The 25404-nt window shown below is 42.6% G+C and overlaps 1 protein-coding gene across 1 annotated transcript in view; it reads right to left on the bottom strand.

Moving 5' to 3' along the window:
- Positions 1 to 25404, bottom strand: part of jade2 (jade family PHD finger 2) — a 216190-nt gene that overhangs the window by 125234 nt on the left and 65552 nt on the right. The window contains exon 4 of the mRNA XM_069669488.1: positions 18134 to 18291. Within this exon, the coding sequence (XP_069525589.1) occupies positions 18134 to 18291 (158 nt within the window). The remainder of the gene's footprint in view (positions 1 to 18133; positions 18292 to 25404) is intronic.

The raw sequence follows: 25404 nt of genomic DNA, 5'->3' as shown, positions 1-25404 counted from the left end.
GCACAGTTTGTTGTGTGTCCATCTCTCTCTTTCTCTCTCTTTCTCATTCCCAGCAGATCTACAGTCGTTGTGCCGCTCCACTCAACCGCCTCATCTACCTGTTTGTTTACTTATTCCCTCAGTTCCTCACCCATCAACATCCCTCCATCCTTGATTCTCCTGATGATTCTCTCCATCCTCACTCTCTGGCTCTATGCCTCTTCTTCAGTCCCCTGTTCGTCTCTCTGCAAGTCTCACTCGCTCTATTATTTCCTCTTTCACTACATTTGTTTCCTCCGCTTTTTTGTTTATCCCTATTGCAGTGAAAAGAAAGTCAAACTGTGAGAGGCCATTCTGACAGCCATCTCAAACGCTGGCTACGAGTGCTTCCCTATTTCAGTGTCCATTTCTAGTCTCCGCCTGTAATCTATTGCAAACTTGCAACAAAACTGAGCTAAAAACAGCTGAAAATGGCGTCCTAAAATATAAGTGACTTGGATATTAAGAGTATGTGTTCAAACAAATGCAGCAGAGCGAGGTTGAGTATGCAGCTGCTTGAACCCAATGCATCCTGGCTCATGTAGGCATTGCCAGCAAGCCTTGGTGAATATATGAATTCAGAAGCTTTCTTACTACATCACACACTGGGATTTATTGTTTCAGTGGACTAAATATAGCATCACCATTGGTTATCTGGATTAAAAAGTGGCAACAACTTCCTTTAAAGCTTCCTATATGAACATCTATGTGAATGTTTCCATGATTGTATTGGCCTGTTTCGCCTTCTCGATGAGCAGTGCAACTCGTTAAGGCCAGAGGTGCCTTCAGGTTCCCTATTTGCAAAATCTCCCCCAACACTGTCCTCTCCCATCGAAACACCTTGGTCTCTATGACTGATGAAGGTGGCATGCTATCATTAGTTAGCACACACAGAGGCACGGCTAACAGTTTTAACCATCCTAGTCATTGGTGTCTATCACTGCCACTCCACTGTGCGGCTAAAATATGGTGTAAAAATGATCGAAGGGGTCAACAAAACTTACTTCTGACAAAAGCAGTCACAAGAAGGGATTGGTATCAAGTATTTTTTGGTAACGGTACGTGATTGGTCAGTATCAAAAGCACCGATAAGCTCATGGACAAACGGTGCTCCTGTTGGTGCGTTTCGTCTTAATTATTGGCTTTTTCATACAATCGTTTCATTCTAACGTAGCTGGCATCCGTCCCCTAGAGATGACGAAGCCACCATTGCCAGGCAACGACTTTGCATTGTTGTGTTTCCCTGGAGAAAGTCCAGGGACAGAGTGAAGCCTTAGAAAGTTTGGGCTCGCTTTACCAAATTTAACTCTAATGCATCCCCGTGCAATTTATGTAAAAAGGGAAGTTGGGTCTAAAGAGGGGAACAGCAGCAACCTCATGAACTTACAATACTTACAGCACTTACAATAAAATCTATAAATCTAAAGCAATGCAGCATGTTTGACTGCTTTAGCAAAGCGGCTAATGCTAGCGCCGTTGCTAACGTTACAGCTAGTATTTCCTCAGTGCAGCCTCTGAGTCCCAGTGGCTCGATAGTATGGATAATCAGTATCGATACTGTTATCGATAAAATCCTAGCTATACCCATCGTTTTTCTCTGGTTTTGCGGCTTCTTTTTTAATTAAATGTATATAAAGTCAAGTTAAGTTCAACTGTCATAACTTATGCTTAAAGATCTTAAAATGGAGTAATCGCTTACACATAGTTTCTTTATTTTCCTTCCAGTCACCAAAGTCACTCTGGGTTGATCTTTGGAAAATCATTTGCGGCTAGAAAACTCTGAATCATCATCAGATGCCACTTTTATCACATATGTTCCTTTTTTAGCCGAACAGAAGTGACTCCTTTTTCCAAAACCAAAACAGACATGTGCTGCAGATTCTTCTGCTTAACAAGTCATCAAGTTCTGGTACTGGCGCCTGCTGCTCCTCATTTTGCTGCATTGTGCCAATTCAAAGGATTTGCTGCTTATTTCGTAACAGACTGAAATGTTTAGGTTTGTCTTTCATTTTTGAGCTAAAGGAAAACCACCTGCAGTGAAACCCTGACTGCATTTGAACAATATTTCACAGAAAAACATTGACAGATCTTGTTCACTGTCAACAATAAAATCAGATTACTGTCAAAGAAATGTTTGCACAGTCGGCTTTCTCTCTGAAGACTTCGGCTTTTAGATGGATGGTAAGGAAGTCAAATCATCAGATAAAGCTTCTCAGTGCTCACACAGAGCCCATCAATCTCCATTTACCCATCTGTCAGGTTATCTACCTTTTTTCTATCTATCCATCCATCATCCATCCGTCTATATCATGGGAGGAGATTTTATGTGTGGCCTGGGCCTCAGGGCTCCGCAGGGAGGCAAAGCAGCAGTAAACAGTGTTTACTTTCCTGGAGGCGGTTGGGTTTAAGTGGCCGGCCAGGGTGCACCAGGCTCCCTTATGTGACCATTAAAGTCTTAGCCTCGGCTTGGCCAACGGGCCGAGGAAGGACAGGTTAAAGACAGGTATATGAAAAATGGGTCCTGCCAACAAGGGGTACCATGAACAAACCTGCATCAAGCCTGCTGACGTTTCTTTGAACAAGAAAATTGCACTTTTTATATGGAGAGATCACAATAAAGAAATGTAAAGAAAGCCCGTCATTATGCCGTCTATGCATAATGCTGCCACACTGTGTGAATGTAGACAGATTGCTGTCGTTCCACAATCAAAAAAAAAAAAGAGATGGGCTTAACTTAACACAACAGAATCACTGTCTTGTGCGAAAAACAACATTTGTGTTCTGCAGCAACATTTTTTGCTAGAGACAATAATATATAATATATATAACAATAATTCATAGGGTGAGGAGCTTCCAGGCGCGGTTGTCTTTCCAATTTCAGACGTTTTTGGTTGCTGAAGGTTGGCTGCTAACTTCTTGTTTTCCTTCGTTGAGTTTACTGCCAGTCAGTGGGACACACAACACATCCTCAAAATGTCACCGCCTCGTCCTTTCCCTCCAGCTCCCCCAATTACACAGACGTCAGCTGGCTCTCTTAGTGTTATCTGCCGCCGGCTATAGGGCGGCACAACATCCATCATATTCACATGGCGGCCATTTTCCTCTGAGGCTACGCTCAGGTTGGGAAGCTTCACTGCTTCTTGATTGATTAGCAACTAAAAAGACAATTAATGTAAATATTTCCAGTTAAAAAAACATATTTGCTAAACTACTAGCTACCAGCTCAAGCTAGCATTTAACCACATCCTTGCTGACATTACAGTTTGATAGTGTTACACGACATATTAAAGGTGTAAATTCCTACTTAACAGGAACGTTAGCTCCGAATAATATAAGCTGGGAATTGTTTGAATACTAGCGTCAGCTACGAGAACCTGTTCCAATTATTTCATCTTTTTTATAAAGAAATCAGACATGGCCCAATTTCCCTCCAGATTTTTACTCTCCACTGTCCTTTTAGTACCTGATAAAATGAGAAGCAGAGACATGACAACGATTTTTCATCAAATGTTATATTACATTATAGTATTTGATGTTCCTAAGCATGACATGACAGAAAAATGGCCGACATGTGAATATGGTGAGTTTCACTCCGATCTCACACCTTTCATACAGAACGGCAAATCGAAACAAAAGCGCAACATTAACGCCTTGAATAGGTGGTGTAAAAGAAGCTACTGGGGCCCAGCTATGGAGAAAAAGAAAGAACACATACAACTAAAAGATGCAGCTTGCAAAAAGAAGTATAATAGGGTAAGTCAAATTGAGCACACACACACACACAAGCCAAGGGATCAGTGGAGGAGAAAAGTTGAATGCCACTATCTATCTACAATCGTGTGTTACTCACACTCACACACACACACCAGTCAAGTGAGGCTGGCAGATGGTAGATTGGTAAAAGGTGGATGGCGTGGTCCAGATGTTGCTGAAGCCACAGTGCAGAAGGCAATAAGCTTTGATCTGCCAGAGGAACTACTGCAGGGGACGAGAGGATGAGGACCCGTCCTTTAAAAAGTGAGTAAAAAGGAGCATCTATGTATGTATGAGTGTCTGAATAAGAGAGAGAGTGTTAGTGTAGCGGAGCGAGGGAAGAGGTGGATAATATTCCCATGTGAGATGTATCAGTGTTTATGAGAAAATACCCGAGGGATAACTCATATGTTTCACACACACCAATACACACAGAGCAAGCATACATTACCAGAGGCCCAAACACACACACACACACACACAGTCCAGACTCCCACACATGCCTCTTGGGTTTACTCACATGACACATGACATCCATTTGGGGAACAACAAGAGACGTACGCATTCACAAACACGCGCAAATTGAACCCACACTGAGCCCGGGGGCAGCCTGCAGTAAACACCAGCAGCCACACAAGCCACACATGCTCGGATGTGAACCGGGGAACTGCTTTAATACAACCAACAGAAACATTTTTGTCAACATTATTAACTCAAATCAGGTCTCCCCTTTATACCCTTTGAATGTACAAGCATCAGCTACTTAGTGTCTTCTCTGTCAAGCCTCCAAATTGGTGCTTTTATTGCCAATAGCACTTAAAGCGGGGCACTTACCCCGCTTAAACAAAGGTTAAATAAAGAAAAAATTAACCTCTGGGTGGGGAATGTGGAGTGTACACATGCCAACACATTTAGGTTCTGGCTGGCTGCTTTGCCAACTCCAACACACAGAACTCAGCAGGTTGAAGACTATTGTTTGGAGTTGAAATGTTTAAATTTCCCAGGTTCCTTTCCTCAAGTCCTTGCCTGCAAGCCTCCCGAGGTGAATGGGTTTAGCTGGAGTCTGAGTCACCCTCTGGATCCAGAAAAATGGCTCGGTTCTGGCCAACGCTCAGTCACTGTGGTCAGAAAGAAAGAGAGTCATCCTGCCAGCTGGGGATAAAACCAGTCATTCAGTCAGCCTGCCAACTCAGAGTTTTCTGGCGTGTCACTGAGGTCAGCCAACCGGTCAGCAAACCAGCCGGTCAGTCAACAGAGTCAAGCAGCTGGCCTAGAAATGTGGTCAAAGATCGACCGCTTAAACAGTCATTCTGCTTTTTGGTTGAATAAATGCCACTCAATTCCACTGAGACTGCCAGGTGTTGGTCATTGCATGCAGTTAATAAAAAAGACTGTATGAAAGACATGGACGTAACATCTTGGTATCAGAAGTGAAACCAATGCAGAAGTGTCATAAACCTCCATTTGTGCTGAAGGCCAGTAGGAGGCGACTTAAGTGGTTCCAAAATAAATGGAAGTAGATGAGGAAATAAGTCAAGTTATCTCAAATGCGAGCATAAAGTTTTCTTCAGTAAAGCTTGATGTTCATTTTGTAAATTATGACCATGTTTCTTTAAAAAAAGACCATAAAGCAGGGTATGCTTTAAGGTAATCTGTAGCAGGGGCGTGGATTTGAGGGATGGCAAGTCTTCTGGTTTCTGTTTGTAGTACGTTTGTAGTCCGAGTAATATTGACCAATCACGTATCAGCAGGCTGCAGCGTATGCTCTGTGTGGAGAGCAAAAGCAGGCAGAATGTGACAATGTTTTACCTTCTAATTACCCTCTGTAAACGGACATCTGCAGCAAGTTCAGCTTACAATCTGTTCTAGATCAAAAATTCAACTTCAGACAAATTCTCTTGATGCTGTGTCACGAAAGCCGTTCAGCGTTTAGATTCCTGACTTCCTCGAATGCATCAGAAATGATTGATCCGACCTTCGTTCAACAAACAGGCATTTTAAAAGTTGTTTTCTTCTCCTCTTGAGGGTTAGGGTCAGGGCGATATCGTCGTCAGACTATAGCCGATGGGTGCAAAAGATTGGCTTTAGGGCAATGCTACCTTTGATTGATAAGGCACTACCCAGGGCTACCTATCAACCACAATCGAGGAGTATTAATGCGTATACCCCTTCTCCTCCAAACATGGTCACTCCTGGCTCCCAAAAAGCAAGATGGCAGCAGCCAAAATGCCAAACTCTTCAACACAGTAGCCAGCAAACCAATGGGTGACATCACGGTGGCTTCTACCACTTTTTTTCTGTGGTCAGCAAACAAGGCAACTTGTCTTCCATGTGATGAATAAAGCTCCCAGTGACCCAGCCACATACTTTGGTGATGAATTAATTTTCTTTTTGTTTTCATTCAACCAGTCGTTGACCCTCTACTTATCCATTCAGTCTGTCAGGGAAATGGCTGTTTCGCCAGGCATCCGACGAGCAAGCTTCCCAGGGAAGCGGTCACGGTGGTCAGTCAGCCAGTAAGGCAGCGAGCCTGAAATGTGGTAAGCGACATCCCAACTGACCCAGTCTCAGTGGTGAAGAGGCAGAAAATGTGTGGATGATGGCAACAACTACATGGTTATCTAATTTACTTACAGTTTTTCCAGTCAAGGAAAAGGTCATTCAGGCAGGGAAGCACTTCAATCAATTGTGCAGTAAAAGAGATCAAGCTAATTGGTCGGCCATTCATTCAATCAGTCAATAAGCCTGTCAGCCAGCTAACTGGTCAGTCAATCCGTCTGTCAATGAGTGAATCCACCAGTTGTCTCCATTAACCTTGGTGAAAGACGTACCCAGTGACTCTGTGAACCCGTCTAAAAACTAAAGTATAATGTTTCGTTGCTTTATTGCCATGATTGTTCCCCTCCAGCCTCGGTGGGAAGATTTTAAAACCCCTTCCCTCAGGAAACGGATCACAAGCTATTTCTCACTAAAACATGTTATTAGTTTTGTCATGTGGGGACCTACCAGATACCCCAATTTGGCTCCTAAGCCCATACTTAAAAAAATACAGTTCTCATTTTCACTCGCTCATGCTGCCAAAAGCAACCAAATCAGCCTGTGGTCTGGAATATACCCGCTGACCCCTCATAGCGATGTGGTGATGAGTTAATGTGGGTGGATTTGGCTTTTGTTGTAGCTGTGACTGTCCATCAAAGGGTCAGTAAATCATCCATCATAGTCAGTGCTCTGGTTAGTAAGCCATCAGTTCATCTGTGAGCGCCATTCACATCACCAAGGACTCTAGATTGTACTTATCAAGATATACCAATAGAGAAAAATCTATATTACGTTCTCAAAACACAGCAATTAACCTACTAAGAATACAAATAAAGTCCTCGAGAGCAAAAGTCAAAGTGAGATTAAAACACACAACAATTGGTTGGTTTCGAAGGAAACAACTGAACAATGGAAAGACGATGTTTCTCACATAAATTCATTAAAAACAAATAAATGGCACAGAGGAAGTTGTAGTGAACTTGCTCTTAAAATCTAAATTTACTTTCACTATAAATATTCAGTGTTTATTATTCAGCGATAGTTAATCAGCTCAACCAGGGAGACTTTACACAGTTTATATACAGTGTCATACAACTGTTAGTTCCGACCAAGTAATCTGATTGGACAAGAGACATTCCATGAGTGGTGATATACAGCACAACATCACTGGGACTTTTCACTTCATGTATCCCTCTGCCTCATCCGGATGTTCTAAATACTGTTAGTTAACATTACAGCAGACTGTGTATGTGTACATTGATCAAGCTGGTGCCTCTGAATCACACAGGAGACTCTTATTTCACTGGTTGCTGATAAATTAAAACAAACAGATCAATGTACATGATTAAAGAAAAACAGCTGATCTGTTGTAACCTGTAGACACAGAGTGCAGGAGAAGGTTTGGGTTGCTAGGCAACAAAAGTCCAGCGTCAGTTAAGTTGTGGAACTAGTTGAATTGGTGGAGCAAAAAATAATCTGTAGTTGATTATTACTGTTTACTACTATTTGCCGCCTGTATAACTGTTGTATAAAAGCAATATCACACTCAAGGTTGTGTTGTACTGAACATCATCGCGGCTGTGATTATCTTCGGCACTCGACCTGTGGCCCTCAGCCTACGACTGAATCACAGCCTGTTGATATTGAGTACAACATCACTCCCTCTCATGTGATATTGCTTAACTGTCAGTACTATGCAGCAAATAGGTATTCCAGAACATTTCAGAGTTAAATTAGGTAAGTGTTTGAGTGTGATAACAAATACACCACAAGACCTGCCAACAGTTTTTAAATGTCCACTTTGAGATACCAACAACCTCAATGAGCGCGACGAGAGTGAGGTCTATAACTCATTTATATTCAATTTATACCTAAATAAAACTGCCGAGAACGCAAAGATGGAAGACATGCTACATATGATTCTGGTTTCTAGCTACAGTTGGACTCAACTGGAAACTAAACAAGTTTAAATTTTATAGATCAATTTTTCAAGAGATTATTGTAATCTGTGAAATGATAATGAGTTGGTTACACAGCAGCAGGACAAAGCTTTGGACCAATACTGAGCGCTATGAAAGTGGGGTTTTTGATGCTGCAGTAAATATGGTTCCTTCAGCCAGACAGTAATCATTAATCTATATCCTCTGAAGAGTCTTCTATTATCAAATCCATCTGTCCCATCACATATCTATTCAGTCTGTGCGTCAGCCATCCTTTAAGCCAGCAGATCCCAGAGCAACAGGTTCAACACATAGCACACACACATGTGCAAACCAGCCTGTAAATCCTCCATTCATTTACTTACTGTACACATACATTTATAATACATAAGACTACCGACAAACATCATTAGTGTGTGTGGAAGCCATTAGTCCCTGTGCACCCACTGACCCTGTACAGTGCATGATGAGGCTTGTGACGCTGCTCTTAGTCATCCTGTTATCAGATGAAGAGCTGTTTTGGAACGAGCAGAGGGGCTTCTTGGGGGAATATCCAGATGTTGTTGTGGATAAACCGAGACAAACAGACACACACTTCAATAAAATGTGTGCACATGCAATACACTCTGAGGAACTCATAAAAGTGAACATTCACACACACACAGTGACTTACTAATGCACTGGTGGACGAGGCTGCAGCTGGGCTAGAAAATCCCTGAGGGCTTGTAAATCATCCAACCACCAAAGTTTTTCTCCTTGCTTGCTGTTGTGCTTGTTTTTTGACTTTGTAAATGGTTTACTTGCATCTGTGCTTCTATTGAGACATTAAGCTGGCGATTGCTATTCATAAGATACATATCGGAGGAAATACAAAGGTCACATTTTGTTCCTCGTCGTCTTTATTTCTAATGCCTGACTATACAGAAATTAGGGATGTGCACTTTAACCAGTTAACCGACTGTTAAGAAGTTTAACCGGTTGATACTACCAGTTAAATGGTTAAATAAAATGTCGTCTTATTCTGATATACATATATATCTGGGAAACACAAATATATATAGATGTCATTAGCTGAGAAAGTTAACGGGACGTGCTTCCTGAGGCTGGCCATTTTGGCCAGACACTATCTCTGCGTTCCTGCGACATTGGTCCCATCTGAGCGTGTTTTGTCTGCTGCCGGTCTCACAGTAAACTGGCCTTTTGTATTGTTAATCTGTTTTTGTTCATTTTAAAATCACAGCCTCATTTTAACTTAAAAGTCAGAACTGTATAATGCCTAAAAACCCTTTACAGACTGGCGTCGGCTATTTGAGCTTTGAAAAATGCTAAATTGTGAATATAGATAAATTGCCTTTTTGCTGGCTGTTTTTGATCATCATACAAATTGTACTATTTGCTATTTATTTTATTCATTTCAAGTTCAATAGTTCTAGAGAGACCTAGGTTATTATCTCCATTACACCTGTAGCCCACCTACTTATGTGAGAGACTATGCACAGCCTCAGGCCGGAGGGATTTTATTTTTTTTTTGTGTGTTGGAGGATTCAAAGTGTTTTCGTTTTCTTAATCTGTCTGTAAACCGGTTATTAACCATTAAGAGTGTCGGTTAACCTGTCAAAATAAAGAATTCAAAATGCACATTCGTAAAAGAAATACACCTTTATAGACCCTTTATAAGCTCTTAAACACCTAGGCTGCATTAAAATGTGACTTTGAGCAGTTAAGTTTCTCCATTCAAGGACAATTTTTAGGTCATAGCTGTTGTGGAAAGTCACAGAAAGTCGTGTCCAAACACATAATGAAAATTAGGCATGGTTCTATTCTTAGCATCCAGCACATTAATGAGTTAATTTGTGGCTTCCTGTGTCCCATGATTACAATGAGTAATATGTGTAAAAGTGTTAATATTTCCCAGAAGCTAAACATAAAACATAACAACATAAAAACTCTATTTAACTGACAACATGACAAAAGCCTTGATGGAGAAAAACAAGCAGCCGTAGCTGGAAATGTCAGGGCGTACTTTCTGAGCTTTAAATAAAGCACAAGCTTTGCAATACATGACATTTAGACTGTCCTCCATCTTCACTATCCAGCTATTTGTCCTTCTCTCCATCTCTCTATCAATCTTTCTGCTCTCAGGCGATCGTCAATCCATTATCTGTCTCAGTGTGCGTGTGTGTGCGTGTGTGCGTGTGTGTGAGACGGTCACCGAGTCATTAGTTGCCGATTAGCCTTCTGACCCGTAGCTACGCTGTCTGACTCAGCCAGTGAAAGGGTGTGTTTGTTCTGTGTGTGTGTGTGTGCACTCGGACAGATGCATTTGTACATTATAAAGAAGTTGCCTGTTAAAGAACAACCCATGATTTTACATACTGTATGATGTTCCATAGGGATACGTCTATTCAAATAATGTTGGCTGGCACTTCCTCTCTGTACCTGCACCTGAATGCAAAACCTGACATATGCTCTTTTCCTCTCCGAAGCCCAATGCCAACTCAATCAGCTTAACTGGGAAAGGTCCAGGGCAATTATCATTTTCATCCAGTCCCAACCTGCCAAGTCCAAAAGCTCTTCTAAGTCCAGAAAGTACAAAAACAAGTCGACAAATTACCAAATGTGTTTTTCAGCAGAATGAACCACCATCTCTGCAATGTTATAATGTGTTCAGTATCTGGCAGCTGTCGGCCTGTCAAAACACAAGCAGGCTAATAGGAGAAATTGACTTTGGATCTGGTTTTCTTCTGTCTTTGAGTTGTGCTCGAGGGGCGTTGTATTATTTTCTGTGCATAAACATGTCTGCAGGCGAAATCTTCAAAAAATATGTGGTTGACTTTCTGGCATGTAAACCAAGACCGTTTTTAACCTTTTTTTATGGGTTTACTCTCCATGACCAGACACCATCTGTGTGACGTCCACGGTTGGCTCCGGTTGTAACTCTTGATTTTCTTCGCTGACGGTCGCTTTCCTTTTCAGACTGTTTGCCTTCATCTGAGCGTCAAATTTGTTTCGTTTTCTTTGGATTTTCACTTGTTTTTGAAGTTGTATCTGTAGTCATGGATCTTTTCTTTGTTTGTTCAGCCATAGTAGATTACTGTTTACTTGCAACACTCACAGAGACTGGAAAAGTAGCCGCTTAGCTCCGCCTACCCTCTCTGGCAGACCAACCACTGCTGGGTGATGGAAAACGCGTCACTAACTGGTGATTTGTGATTTTTTCTGCAAAGGCTTTCATCAGTGGGCCATAGGCTCAGTCACCATTGTGTTACCTCATTTGGCGATAAATGGTGACTTAACAGACACCAGCGCATGCACGAGGAGAACATGCAAACTCCACACAGAAAGGCCCTTCTAGCTGTGAGGCAACAGCGCTAACCACTGCACCACCGTGCAGCCCCCTTAACACACACTTATTTAAATGAAATTTAATGAAATTACTTAAAGAAATAATACCAAACCAGACAAATTTACCCGAGGCAGTAACTTACCAGTCACAGATGAAGCAATAGTATCTACATCTTCTCTCAGTTTTCACACTTTGTTGAACAAAGCATGTCTACCGAATGTTTTGCATAGCACCCATGCCTATCTGACCTAAGTTTTGCATGGTATCATAGCTGACAGAAACCTGACCTACAGATTTTCCACCGCTGGGAACCTCATGAAGTCCTCCAATCTAAAATGAACTGAAGCTTCACATGCGTACCAACTTTTCCAATCAAATCGATCAGCATGATTAAATTTTACTAGGCTGTAAAACATTACTAAGCCGTACCAAGAACCTTTTTTTTGTTTTGAATCTGCACAATCTATCACTCTGTCCAGCAGTACATAAACTCCTCTGGTGAGGAGTCTCTCCGTGTGACGCTTCCCATGGCCGCAGCTTTACACGCCAGTCAGAAAGCCAACATGTTCAGCCAAACCACAAACAACGGGTTCACATTCACCAACTCGGCCACCAGTCCAAAGGGAGAAATATGAAGCAATAAATAAAATAACCGCTATCTCATTTCTTTCATTTCGTGAAAAGACGCAGATCTTCTTGTGTGTGTGTAATTATTTCCCTCTCCGACTCGGGGTTGTCATTGGGGACCGAAGCTGCCGAGCCGCTGCCAAAGCCCCATTCACTGTCTGCACATAGCCAGTGTTACGCAACGGCTAATTACTTCCACTCGGCCCCGACTAAACCATAGACAGGGAGAGAAAGAGAGAGAAAGAAAGAAAAAGAGAGAGAGAAGGGCAAAAAAGGGGGGAGAATGATGTGAGAAAATAAAATGGACAGAAAGGAGGACAAGAAAAAGGAAAGTCAGGAGGGTAAAGAGAGAAATTATTAAAGAGATAAGAGTTCAGAAAAAGAGGAGGATAAAGAGAGAGAAGAGGAAGAGAAGAAGAAGAATAAAGGAAAGAAAAAGGGAGGATAGAAAGTTAAGGACAGAAAGAAAGAAACTGTTGGACACTGAGACAGAAAGGAAAGCACAGCTGAAGACTCTTTATCTTCCTCCTCTCTGCGTCTCTCCTTCAGTGTTTTGGTAAAAAGAGGCACCGAAAAAAACCCATAATGACCTTTTCACATCCCGCACAACAGATTTTACCGACAATCTTGCAGCGGCAGCCAAATATGGTCCAAAGAGAGACACAGAAATGTGGAAGACGAGTGTTGTCAGAGCCAGACGGGGCCCGCAGCCCTTTTCCTCGCCAACAATTTTAGGAGATGATGTCATTATTCATAAAAAAAAAAAAAGAAAAAGAAAAATGTGTCTGCGCCCCCGGCTCAACTAGAGCAAAAGTAAGAGGGGAAGGTGGGAGTGGAGGGAGGGAGGGAAGCCAGGCACAGGGAGAGATGTAGAAATGAAGACATCTAAAAAAAGGAGGAGGTGGAAAGAGGACAAAAATAACTAATAGAAAAGGACAGAAACATGACAGATAGAGAGAGAGCAGGAGAGGGAATTTCATACCTTTACTCCTCAAATGCTCTTATATTTTAGTAAACACAATCCCTTCAATATTAGCAAGACTTGTTTGATCCTAACAATCGAATATGCACCATGCAACAAAAATAACAAGATTGAACGTATTGATCAGTGAGCTTTAGAGGGCTTTGCTACCATTTGAAAGATGCAGGCTACTCGTTTGCTCCCACTTCCAGTCTTTGTGTTCAAATACGCTAACAGGCTGCATGCTGTGGCCTTTAATACTTGAGCAGATTGTTTCTCACATCTAACTTTTTAAAATGTATTTATAAAAAAAAAAACAAATTCAGACATCCAGAAAAGTCTGGTGACTCCTGTGGTCACACTGAGATACTGCAGCCTGTGATTTTAGGCACCCAAAGGCCCTCACATGACTAACCGCAGAATGACCAATGCACCAACGTAAGCCATTGTTTTTCTTTGATGAGAGCAGGCCAACTTTATCAAAGTCCAACCTCCTACTACTACACACCGCTCAGATTTTATGCTCCAACACGGCACTGAAATTCTCAGCTAGAGTGACTGTATCAAAGAGATTCTCCAATCGGTTTCCCTCGATTCTTAAAAGGATTCTTCTCTTAGCTTTAAATGTTTTACACAAGATTTCTGGACATCCTCTTTTAACTCAGTGGGTGAAATCTACTATGGAGTTTATGCCAATGAAGACAAAGCCCACTCAGGACTTTGAGGACTTGAATGGCAGTTTTGTGGAAGTGTTCAGTGGATTAAAAACTTGTAACAACACTTTTATATTGCCCGCTCTGCAGGATAGGTCCTCATTGCCATGATCAGCAACATTGGTTTTTTTTGTTGCTCCTCTTTGTTGTCTTCCAAAAGTTCAATCAGGGTCAATGTGACCTTTTTTTCAGAGGTGACTTTTCAATAACAATCAAAGACATGACGGCTTGAGTGACAAATGCTCAGAAGAAGAAGAAGAAGAAGAATACAGACTAACAGTAATTTGTGGATGTAAAAATGATGCTACTTAGTTCACATGTTTGTTTGTATAGTTATAGTTATTTATTCACAACAATTTGGATGCAGCTGTATGTGTTGCTACGTTAGATTACAAGACACATTTTCTCGTGGAGAAAATAGAAGTGTTTCGTATCGCATTGCATCGTACTGCATCGCATTGTATCACTTCGTGTCATACTACGTCACATTGTATGGCTTCATATTGTATCGTGTCGTTTCCCATCGCATCATATTGCAACGCATTTTCGCTTTGTATTGTATCTTCTCAGGAATTACAGACTTCAGGCGGAGTGTATCAAAGGACAGAGCGACAGGGAAAAGGGGGGAAAGAAAAGAAAGATAGAGAGAGGAAAGAAAAGAAAGAGAAAAGGAGTGACAGACGACTACCAAAAAATGAACAAACCGCTGTCACAGACTCTGACAGAGACCATCAGCTCAGTCACACTCACTCTCACCCCTCTTGTCATCTATCTCCCCATCTATCCATCATCACTCCATTTCAGCATCACTGTATATCACTTCATCATTCTATCACACATCAGATAATACATAAGCCCCCATTCATCCATCTATCCTTATCTATCTGTGCCATTGCTCTTTCTCTCCCAATCTGTTCATCTATCTCTCTGCCTGCAGGCTCTCTTCAACCCGTTAGCTTTATACTGCTGAGTGTGTGTCACATCTGTGTGTCTGCTGAGATATTAACCTATTAGACGACGTAAACAGAAAGGGAGACCCATTTATCCTTTCAGATCTGACAATTATAAAGAAGATAAAGAGCCACTTTTTTTTCATCTCTATTGATTATCGTCTTTGTATTCTGCCTTCGTTTAGACGTAGGGCTGTCATGGTACTACATTTTTCTAACCATGGTGAAACACTTACTCCCCTTTGCAGTTCGACAGTTTACTGCTACCCCAGCGCGCTGCTTGAGTATGTTTTGTTTATCTAACTACAGCGCATCCCCCAGACAGTTAAACATCATCGACTTGAGTGAGCACAGCATGAGCGGTGGAAACAAGAAGTTTGTATCCTTAATTGTTAAAATGAAATCAGTGGTGACGGGTTGTTGTTGTTGTAGCGGCTAAACTAGCATGTTGCAAGACTGCACACAGGTTTCTTTTGCTGATTACTGTGATTTTTAAAACGAGTTTGTTGTTGTAGATTTGAATGCGCCAGAGACGCAGGGCGCGTACCGAGATGATATGATATGATACTATAAACAAGACTAGGTCAAAATCTAGTATGTGGCTGATACCAGGTCAATGAGCGCTTTTATGGGCAATGTGTTACAAGGACTGTCCTTATGAGGCTGATAAAGACGTGTTTGAAAGCAGGTGTGCGCTGCAGACATAGGTGAGGACAGCGGACGAGCAGCCCCGCCTACTTCCCGAACAAAGTATCCAGAGCCGTATAGACAGAGAGTCGCATCAGTGGAGGTCCAATATGCTCCATGATCTGCCATTGCGATGTCGCAAGTCTCTCTCTCTCTGGCTGTGAAAGTACTGTCACTCACTCAGTCACTCACTCACTCAGTCAGTCACATACAGACCTGTGTGTAGGGCTGACCCCGGCGGTCAGCCAAAAATAGCAGTGATGACTGGGTCAACCCTGAAGTTGGCATCACATAGCCACTGTATTGCGGTCGTGCGGTTACCGTGACAGCCCTAATTTAGACTCTGTGCATTCATTCTTTTGTCTTTGCTGAACTTTACATGTCGTGATGGGTCTTTTTTTTCTGTCATGGAAACTTAATGTTTCTTTGCAAGCAAATGTGCGACTACTACAGATTAATTTAATCAGTTTTCCCATACGGTTTGCCATTTTATTTTGCAGAACCAAGTTTGAATTACGTTTGTGTGTTTTATTTGAGGTGTTTTTCAATCTGACTGGCTTCTTTTTTTTCTGTTACAAAGTAAGAATGTCTACTTAATTTGGCAATTCTGTATTCAGGTTGCACAACACAACCGCAAACCAGCTCTTTTTTCTGCTTTAAAGACCCCCAAAAATCAATTAAGCTTTTTTTAAACCTTTTTTAAATGGACTTACTGAATTAATGTATGAAATGGATTTTCAACATCCAATGACTCTTGTCTCTTGAAATGATTGGAATAAAGTAAGACAAAAAGACAACAGGATAACTTTGCTACAGAATTATAGTCAGAGAAGCTTTTACATTTAATTAACTTTGTCTGTTTTGATGAGTGAGCTTCTTTTGCATCTGGCTCTGTAGACTGGCATAAAAAGTTCACAGATACAGCACACTTGACTGAATTTCACATGACTGGATAATTTGTCTGTCTCTAAAAGAGAGTGTGTGTATGTGTGTGTGTGCGTGCGTGCGTGCGTGTGTGCGTGCGTGTTGGTGGCCTCCCAGTAAGACCAGTCTGTCTAACAGGCATTACCAGGCAGTCTGAGCATTTTCATTAGTTCCTAGAATGCCAAACCAACCACATGGGTATGAGAAGCAGCTGCAGGAGTACTAGAGAGCCACAACAACCTACTGTGACGAGAGAGAGAGAGAGAGAGAGAGAGAGAGAGAGAGAGAGAGAGAGAGAGACAAAGAGACACAGAGAGACACAGAGAGACAGAGAGAGAGAAAGACAGACAGACTAATCTACAGCATGAGAGTGAATATAAGTGGGTCGAAGTGCATGTCTGCACACATCTGCCTACCAGATTGCTTCTGTGTGTGTGTGTGTGTGTGTGTGTGTGTGTGTGTGTGTGTGTGTGTGTGTGTGTGTGCGTGTGTGCACATGCATCCAAACCTTCTTGGCATGGCGTGTGTGTACAAATGAGTTGGCAAGTAGAAAGCAGAGGTCTCAATTTTTGCCCTTGTTGGCTTTCATTTAAATGAATGCTAATAAGTGACGTTACATGCAGTTTAATAAAAAGCTTTTAAGGGATCCTCATAATTTCTTAAAAATGCAAAGCCAAATTTTTCTTAGAGGAGCAATTCGCCGAATTGCCACTGTCAGTCAAAGCTGGTGTTCTCTGTAATCAAAAGAAGCAATAATATTTGAAATTGGCACCATAGCTGTGGAGAAAGTTGTACAAACAGCTCGTGGTTTCGCCCATTCTTCATTCCTACAACACCCAGCATGCATTGCGCCCCTCACTCTGAAAGGAATGGCCCAGCAAGAGACACTGGAGGGAAATACTAGGCTACCGTTTTCCACTCAAGGACATTGATCGCTGCAGGCAAGGGCTCAGAGCGGTACAGAATTTAAAATAAGCCGAGAATATACCAGTGGATCGTCTAAAAAATCTTCAGGTCTGCAGTCTACATTTCAACGATTTTGAACGAGACATGACATCAGAGGCGGGCGTCCTAGATTGAAGAAGTGTAGGTTAGCGAGCTCCCTGGCCTCCGCCAGATGACGCGTTTTACATAGTCTGGTGGAGGTTTTCCAGGGCCCATTGCAGAAGTGGATAGCGTCCTCCAAAGGGCAAAATTGAATTTTTGTCTACCATAATAGCCTGATAGAACGGAGGTTGAAAATCAGCGAACTGGCCCTTTAACATTTCCAAAATGTCCATGAACATAGGACAGCTGTGTGACTTAAAGACTATTATTTAGTGTTATTTAATCTCAGCAGGAAGTGTTACTTTTATTATCTCAGCACACTCATTTTGACACACTTTTCAAAATAATGCTCAGTGCATTTCAGATTTACAGGTTGTGACTGTTTTGTACTAAAATGTCACAAATCTTAACTGACAGTTTACTGACGATTTGGCATTTTTTCAGGTTTTATCCATGGCAAATAAAAGTTCTCTTCCAAGACCTTTGAGACTCTGCACGAGTGTTTACATGATGACATAATATCTATGTGAGCCAGAGGACCAGAGCTGCTTGTGAATCTCTATAAAACAGATTCAATGTTTATGTGCTGTTTTGCCCAATCCTGCATGAGTCTTTCATGTGTGTCCTACCTGACCACAGGCTCTGGTATGGCCTCCAGGCTGGCAGGGACCTGAACTCCTTTCTCCCACTCTTGTCTCCACGGGTCCGAGAGCACGTAGAAGTCGTCCGGGCCGAGCTGGGCCGAGTCCGGCAGCTTCATGGCCGTGATGAAGTCGGTGCGAAATACCTGCACAGAGAGCAAGACAGGAAGAGAACAGAGATACATGATTAGAGTGTAGAGTTAAAGGGGCTTCAGTTAAAGCTTCATATTTCACTGTTGGAGATCGGGCCGGTGCCGGAGAGAGCGTTCTTTGTGTTACAGTGTTTAGAGTCGCATGAGACAATAAGGGCGCGATCAGACAGAGTGCATTTTAGCAGCTATGCTTTTTTGTAGCTGTTTTCAATGAGAGGGATGCGTTTTGCGCGCTGCTTTTCCGCTCTGTGTGCCTCACGTTTTTAAATAAACGCTCTGAGCGCCTCAAGTTGAAAAAACTTCAACTCAAAGCAGAAAAGCGCCCAACGTCATTGGCGTTTTTTCTCATTGTCCAATCAGATGAATGGAGAGGCGGGCCTTCTGTGGGGGTGACGACATCGAGTGATTTCTGAGGGTCTCATGTACCCACGCGGATCTCTGCTTCCCTGTGTTTAATGTATTTGGGAACAGCCTCTCACCCTCCATCAAAGCCAGAGCAAGTGCCCTCCGCCTGCACATTTTTGCACATAGCTGATCTATTGAACACAAAGTTAAGTATTTTAGCTAGCCAAAATAAATGGGAACAGTTGCGGTTAGATTGACAGTTTATGATTTGGTGGTGGCTTTAACAACAGGGGAAAAAAAGCTGCCCCCAGCTGCTAAAACAAGCTCTGTCTGATCGGGACGGAGGCTTCAACAGAAAGGCAGTGCGGTGCGCCTCGTGTTTTACAGCCTGCAAAACATGCTCTGTCTGATCAGGCCCTCAAAAGGTATAACGTGTAAGTGATATCCCCGCCTATCGTTCAGCATGACCATGAATCTGATTTTGCCTCTGAATGATGCAGTTTTTGGCATTTCACCTCGACCACTGCTCAACATTAGCGTTGCATTAGAGCAGGTGAAGAACATGAAGAACAGATGCTGGAAGGACTTGTTGAGCAGAGCAGTAATCCCTCATTTTGCAGTGTTGACTACATCCACATCTTTGGCTCACTTAGGTAAAAAGTCATCGCCTCCAGAGTCCTTTAGGGACATTTGATTGATTAGGGGATTTACAGCTGCAGTTTTTCCAGACTGTTTTGTAAATTTGCGGTCACACTCCTGGTTGTGGAGGAAGCTCTTACAGTGTAAGCCCAGCGTCAGGATACATGTATTTGTTCTTCATCCTCTTTGCTGGGTTTCCAGGGAGAGAGGCCAGAGTCAACATCGTAAAGCCCTACTTAAAGGACAAGTGCTTGTTGATAACTGTGCACCCTCTGTATTATTATTTAGAGAGGGCGTCACTTTAAGCACAAATACAAACTCCAAGGGAACCAAACAGAGACACTGAAGCTGACTGACATGTGACACCATCATCAGCGACTGACACTGCTTAAGACGCTGAGAGGGGAAAAATGTCTCCTTTCATTTTAAATCACTTTCCCGAGTGTCCTCACATCTTTAACTTGTATCTCTCAGTGGGTGGCTCTCAGCCGTCTCATTTCCCTCACTTACATCTTTTCATTACGTCTCCTCCTAACGTCTCACATGGAACGGACTGAGATGAGAGGAAGAGATGCAATTGAAGGAAAGTGGGAGACATTTAAGACAGATTAGAAGCAGCGAGCGAGAGAGGAAGTAGAGAAGGAAGAGGAAGGAGGAAGAAGCGATGGGACTGATAAGCTGAGGAGTCGCGGTCACAGTAAGCTTGAACCAACATGTTGATAACAACCTGGAAAACATTTAAAGCTTAATGACAACTGCAGAAATATATCAGACTGTACCTTTAAAATGATGTGTAAGAGGATTCTGTTAAAGCAAACAAGGTGTGCTTGTGTGTGAGGCAGTGTTTGAAGACCTGAGGGAGTGGGTGGATTCAAGCAGACAATCATTCTCACACACACACACACACACACACACACAGTCTATCTCTCTGTCTGCCCTAACAGGGACCTGAAGCAATGATATAATCAGTCATAAAGTCAAGGACATCAGCCAAGAACACACACACACATAAACAAGCGCAAACACGCACACACACAGCAGTGTAAAACCAACTGTATGACTTCACTCTACTTTTTATCATTACTGTCTAAGCCTCTTTATCCCCATGTTATTAACTCTTCTCCTCCATCCCCCTCCATCTCTCCATTAACCTCTCATTTTCCCTCCCTCCATCCCCGCCTCCTTCTCTCACCAAGACTCCACGTGGATTTTTTTTCTTTTTTCTTTTGACCCAAAAGACACAAAGTAGAAAACGTGTCAATAAGAAGAAGAGGAAAGACATGGTAACAAGAGGCACCCGTACTGATACATAACCTGTTCGGTATTGAATGATACAAAATATACCATATTTAAACATATATCTGTACTACGCGTCCAAATTTATTCAATTAAATAAAAATTGACATCATGTTTTTTAAAGAAACGCAGCAGCGCGAGAACTTGTACATAAAACATAATCTGATCAAAATCAGATCAGAGGTTGAGCAATCAACACAAAGAGTCAAAGGTCATGCAAACTGAGCAATGAGGCTGTACTATAGCACTGTAGTGCTGTTAGCTACTGCTAATGGCAGCATGCTTATATGATGTTGATGGTATAGTATATAATGTTTACCATGTTTGTCATCTAAGTTTACTTTTTTAACCTGCCAACATCTGAATCAGAAATATGAATACAGTAAAAAAAAGTATGTAAATATGTGAATTATATATAGTGTGAATAAATAAATAATTATGTATACATTAATGTAACACAGTTTTAAAAAGTGTCAGACAGTCAGAGGGAGGAGTTAAAAAGTGTGATGGCCACTTCCTGTATCGCTCTGTGGTGCATCTTGGGGGAACGAGTCTTTGGCTAAAAGTGCTCCTCTGCTTAACCAGCACATCATGGAGTGAGTGGGAGACACTGTCCAAGATAACATGTAACTTTGACAGCATCCTCCTCTCTGACACCGCCGTCAGAGAGTCCAGCTCCTCCCCCAAACCGTCACAGGCCTTTTGCTAAGTAGCATTAAACACAGAGTACGACTGAGGCTGATGGGGACACAAGTTTGAAGGTATTTGGTCGTAAGCCAGTTCTGAACAAATCAGAATTTAACTTCAAGTTGGCAGAACATGGCAATGTTTCTACAATAAACCTTTCGAGGGCGTGAATGTGGAAACCAAATGTCACGACAATGCCATCAACAGACTTAACTCTAAAATGTCAACCACAAATTGGCGAAGAGCCCAAGTCAGGGATGGTCTTTAAGATTTATCGTAGAGGAATCATTAAACTGTAAATGCTGAGGTGTTTCAGTGCGGACCAGAGTGTTGGATGGATGGACCAGCAGACAAACCAACAGACAATGCCATCCCTAAGCCATACGGCTGCCATGGCTTAAACAGACAGAGAGCCAGAGGGCTCAAGGAGAGCTTTCTAATACTTAACAGTTTTATGAGTTTTTGGTTTGTCTTCAAAAAGTTTTAAGTTTGAAAACCAGCAGTATTTGAGGCAGTTCAAAAGTTTGCACACTTTTTTGTTTATGAGTTAAAAAGATACCCTGCTACTCTGCATTAAAGAGAAAAGGAGAAGTAAAGAGATGTTAAAGAGAGTCCCCTAGACTCACAGGGGAGCGGTGGGAAGAAAGAGAGAATGAAAGTGATGGAGGAGGAGAAGGGGAGAAGAGGAGGGGGGTACTGATGTTTAACTAACTGGAGGAGGAGGAGGAGGAGGAAGAGGAAGAGGAGGAGGAGAAAAGGAGGAGGAAAAGACAAATCAAGTAGGAGACGAATAAGAGAGAGAGTGAGCGAAGAGAAAGACAGAAAAGGAAGTGAGTGAAGTAAGTGGAAAGAGAGATGAAAGATAAGGACAGAACAGGATGAGACTGGTGTGTGTGTGTGTGTGTGTGTGTGTGTGTGTGTGTGTGTGTGTGTGTGTGTGTGTGTGTGTGTGTGGCAGTATATGAAAAGGCCATATGTAAAAGCAGCATCCTTGCTTTTGCTGCTTGGCTGCCTCCTCTGACTGCCAGCCAGCACAAATAAATAATGCAATGGAGCAAGAGAGTGTGTGTGTGTGTGTGTGTGTACAACTGCAGTTAAAGTGTGAGTTTAACTGTGTGTGTGTTTGTTTATGAACAGCCCAGCATGAATATCCGTGTGTGTTCGTCTACAGCTGTGTGTGCATGTTTATGTGTGTGGATAAGCAACTGAATGTTTTTATGTGCGTGACTAAGTGTGTGTGCACGTGAGTGTTTAAATCTGTGTGTGCGTGCGTGCGTGTTTGTGAGACAAGGCCGCGATGAATCTTGCTTCCCCCTTCAGCAATACGAGAGAAAGAAGGACAGAGGCCGAGGGTGATACTTACCTTTTAGGAGGACGAGTGGAAGAAAGGGGAAAAGGGAGAAGGGAGAGGAGAGCAAAAGGGATGAAAAGAGGGGGATGAAAGAGGAGAGAAGAAGAGGGGAGAAGGAAGGAAAAAAGAATGACAAAGAGAGAGGAAAGAGAGAAATGGAGGTGGGAGAGAAGTGGAAAAGGGTGAAGAGGGAAGAAGAAGGGAGTAGGGTAGGAGGAAAGGGAAGAGGACATAAGAAGATGAGAGGCAAACGGAAGAAAAGAGGAGAAGAGATTTTAGTAAATAAGAGGGGAAGGGGATGGGATGAAAAGAAAAGGAGCAGAAAAAGAAAGGAGGAAAAAAGAAGAAGAAATAGAGGGAGGGAGGAGGAGGAGGAGAAGAAGAGAGATGAAAAGGGGGAGTGAAGATGAGAATGGAGAGGAGAGAAAAGGGGGGATAAGTAGGAGAGCAGGAAAAGGAGAGGACAGTAAAAGAAAGAAGAGAGGAGAGAAAATGAGTAATGGAAAAGAAAGGTAGAGGAGAAAAAATAGAGAAAGGGACAAAGGAGGAGAGGAGATGAAAATGGAAGAGGGAAGAAAGGAGGTAAAAGGAGGTTAGGAGAGGATAAGTGAGGAGATGGGGAAGGAGACAAAAGGAGAAAAGTGGGGACATTGTAAAAAAAGAGGAAAGGAAAGGTAAAAGGAGAACGAGAAGAAATAGAGACAAGAAGAAGGAGAGGAGAGGAGAGGAGAAGGATGGATAGAAGAGGTAAGAGGAGAAAGGTAAGGTGGGATGAGCAGTGAAAAAAGGGGGAGAGTGAAAGAGATGCTGAGGAGAGAAATGGAGAATGAAGGAATACAAGGGGAAGAGAGAGGAGGAGAGGAGGAGAGGAGAGGAGGTGAGGAAACAGGGAATGGGAGAGGAAAAGAGAAGGGATGAAAAATGAGGATTTAAGAGGAGAGAAGAGGAGTGATGAGGATGACAGAGGGAGAAGGAGAGGGAGAGGGAGACGAGAAGAAAAAGGGAAGACGCAGAGGGAAGGAGAGGACAGGAGAGGGGAGGAAAAGGAAAAAGGTGAGATAAGAGAGAAGTGGAGAGGGGGAGGTAACATATTGGGAAGGAGGAGAGGAGGAGAGGAGAGGATCTCAGTATATCAGTTTTATTACTGTGTGTTTGTACAGCAGCGACTGCAGCTAATTAATGAGTAGGAAACACTATTACAAGCTCCTGCAGTTTTATGTTCTCTCTCTCTCTCTCTCTCTCTCTCTCTCTCTCTCTCTCTCTCTCTCTCTCTCTCTCTCTCTCTCTCTCTCTCTCTCTCTCTCTCTCTCTCTCTCTCTCTCTCTCTCTCTCTCTCTCATCTCCATCCTGCTCTTCCTCTCCTCCGCCGCCCGCCCTCTTCGTCTTCTTCCTCTTTCTGTGACAGGCAGTTGAGAGTCACCCAGCCTCAGTGATGGATGACAGGCAGGCAGATGGAAGAGGAGCATTATAAAAAGATGAGAGGAGCAGGTAGACAGGCAGAAAGTCAGACAGGTGGAGGGCAGACAGTGAGCAAATTGTACGCAAAATACAAAATGCAAATGACTGCAAATGAATGCACTTTCCTCAGAGTCAGACAACACATCGGGCGGAGAAATGGAAAAACAGAGTCCTCCAAGAGCTGATTAGATGTTTGTCTTGTGCAGAGTCAGTTAATGTCGGCTGTATTTCATGCAAAGACGAAAACAAAGAAATGCATTTGGCTGTTTTAGAACGGAGCAACTAATGAAGAGTTATGGCGGTACAAATGTCCTTCCTGGCTGCGTTTCGTGGACTGTTGTGCAATGCAGCTCGGAGCAGCAGTGGAAACTCCGTCAGTAATCACTCAAAAAGCACACTTTCTTTTTCCATTTATCGCATGATTTATTCATCGCTGGAAAGATTTTCCACATCGATTAACTTTAATAACTTTGTTCTGAGAACATGTGATTGAATTTCGCCTTTTCCACTCAGCTCTCCAAATTTGATAAATCATAATTTGTAAATGAAAATATTGAGTACTTGCCCGGCTCTAACAGAAGAGGGAATTAGGCTGTACATTTCCAACAGATAGACAGAAAAACCCCTTTAGCATGCGATTATTTCATGTCATCACCATCATGTTCTGTAGTCAGCTGCTTGCAGCCATTACTTATCAAGTTTGTTTACATATTTCTGCTGCAACAAGCTGAAAACACCTCATTATTAGTTTAAAATACCAAGGTACATTAGCTGCAAGGTAATAACCAGACTAAACAGAGTCAGAAACTGCTAGTTAGCTCGCTAGCTACCAGTTGCTAGGCGACAGGAGCGCATTTGGTGATGCAAAGGTAGACCAGACCGTCTCATTTCAGTTCGGCTTTAATGGTCTACGCAAGCTATGAATGGAGCATCCTCCGTGGTCCGCCTCCTTGTAAGGCTGCAGCCTGTGGATTGGGACACAGCTAGATCTGTGCAGCACTGCATGCTGGGAAAACATCCTTCAGTTCCACTACATTTCTCTCCAAAACCATGACTACAACAAGATCTAGCTAGTCCCCGCGGATTTCACTTGAAATTACGTATACGAACTTAGTGGTTAATAAACTCGCGTTTCCACCACTCATGCTGTGTTTTACCGTCTGGGGGACGCGCTGTTGTGAAAAAAGCAAACATACTCTGGCACTGGGCTGAGGCGGAGGTTAACTGCCAAACTGCAAAGAGGCGTTAGTGGTAGAAAATTCCGCACCATCACAGCCCTAGTCTGTAGAGAGCCTGCGATGCCTCAGTTCCTCAAATGTGACGCATGTCGT

The sequence above is a fragment of the Semicossyphus pulcher genome, unplaced genomic scaffold, assembly GCF_022749685.1.
Source record: "Semicossyphus pulcher isolate SPU_LCO1_2020_fin unplaced genomic scaffold, fSemPul1.0.p SCAF_10, whole genome shotgun sequence".
NCBI classification, from domain to species: Eukaryota; Metazoa; Chordata; class Actinopteri; order Labriformes; family Labridae; genus Semicossyphus; species Semicossyphus pulcher.
Note: the sequence above shows the minus strand (reverse complement) of the source record. Positions and strands in the feature narration are given on the sequence as shown.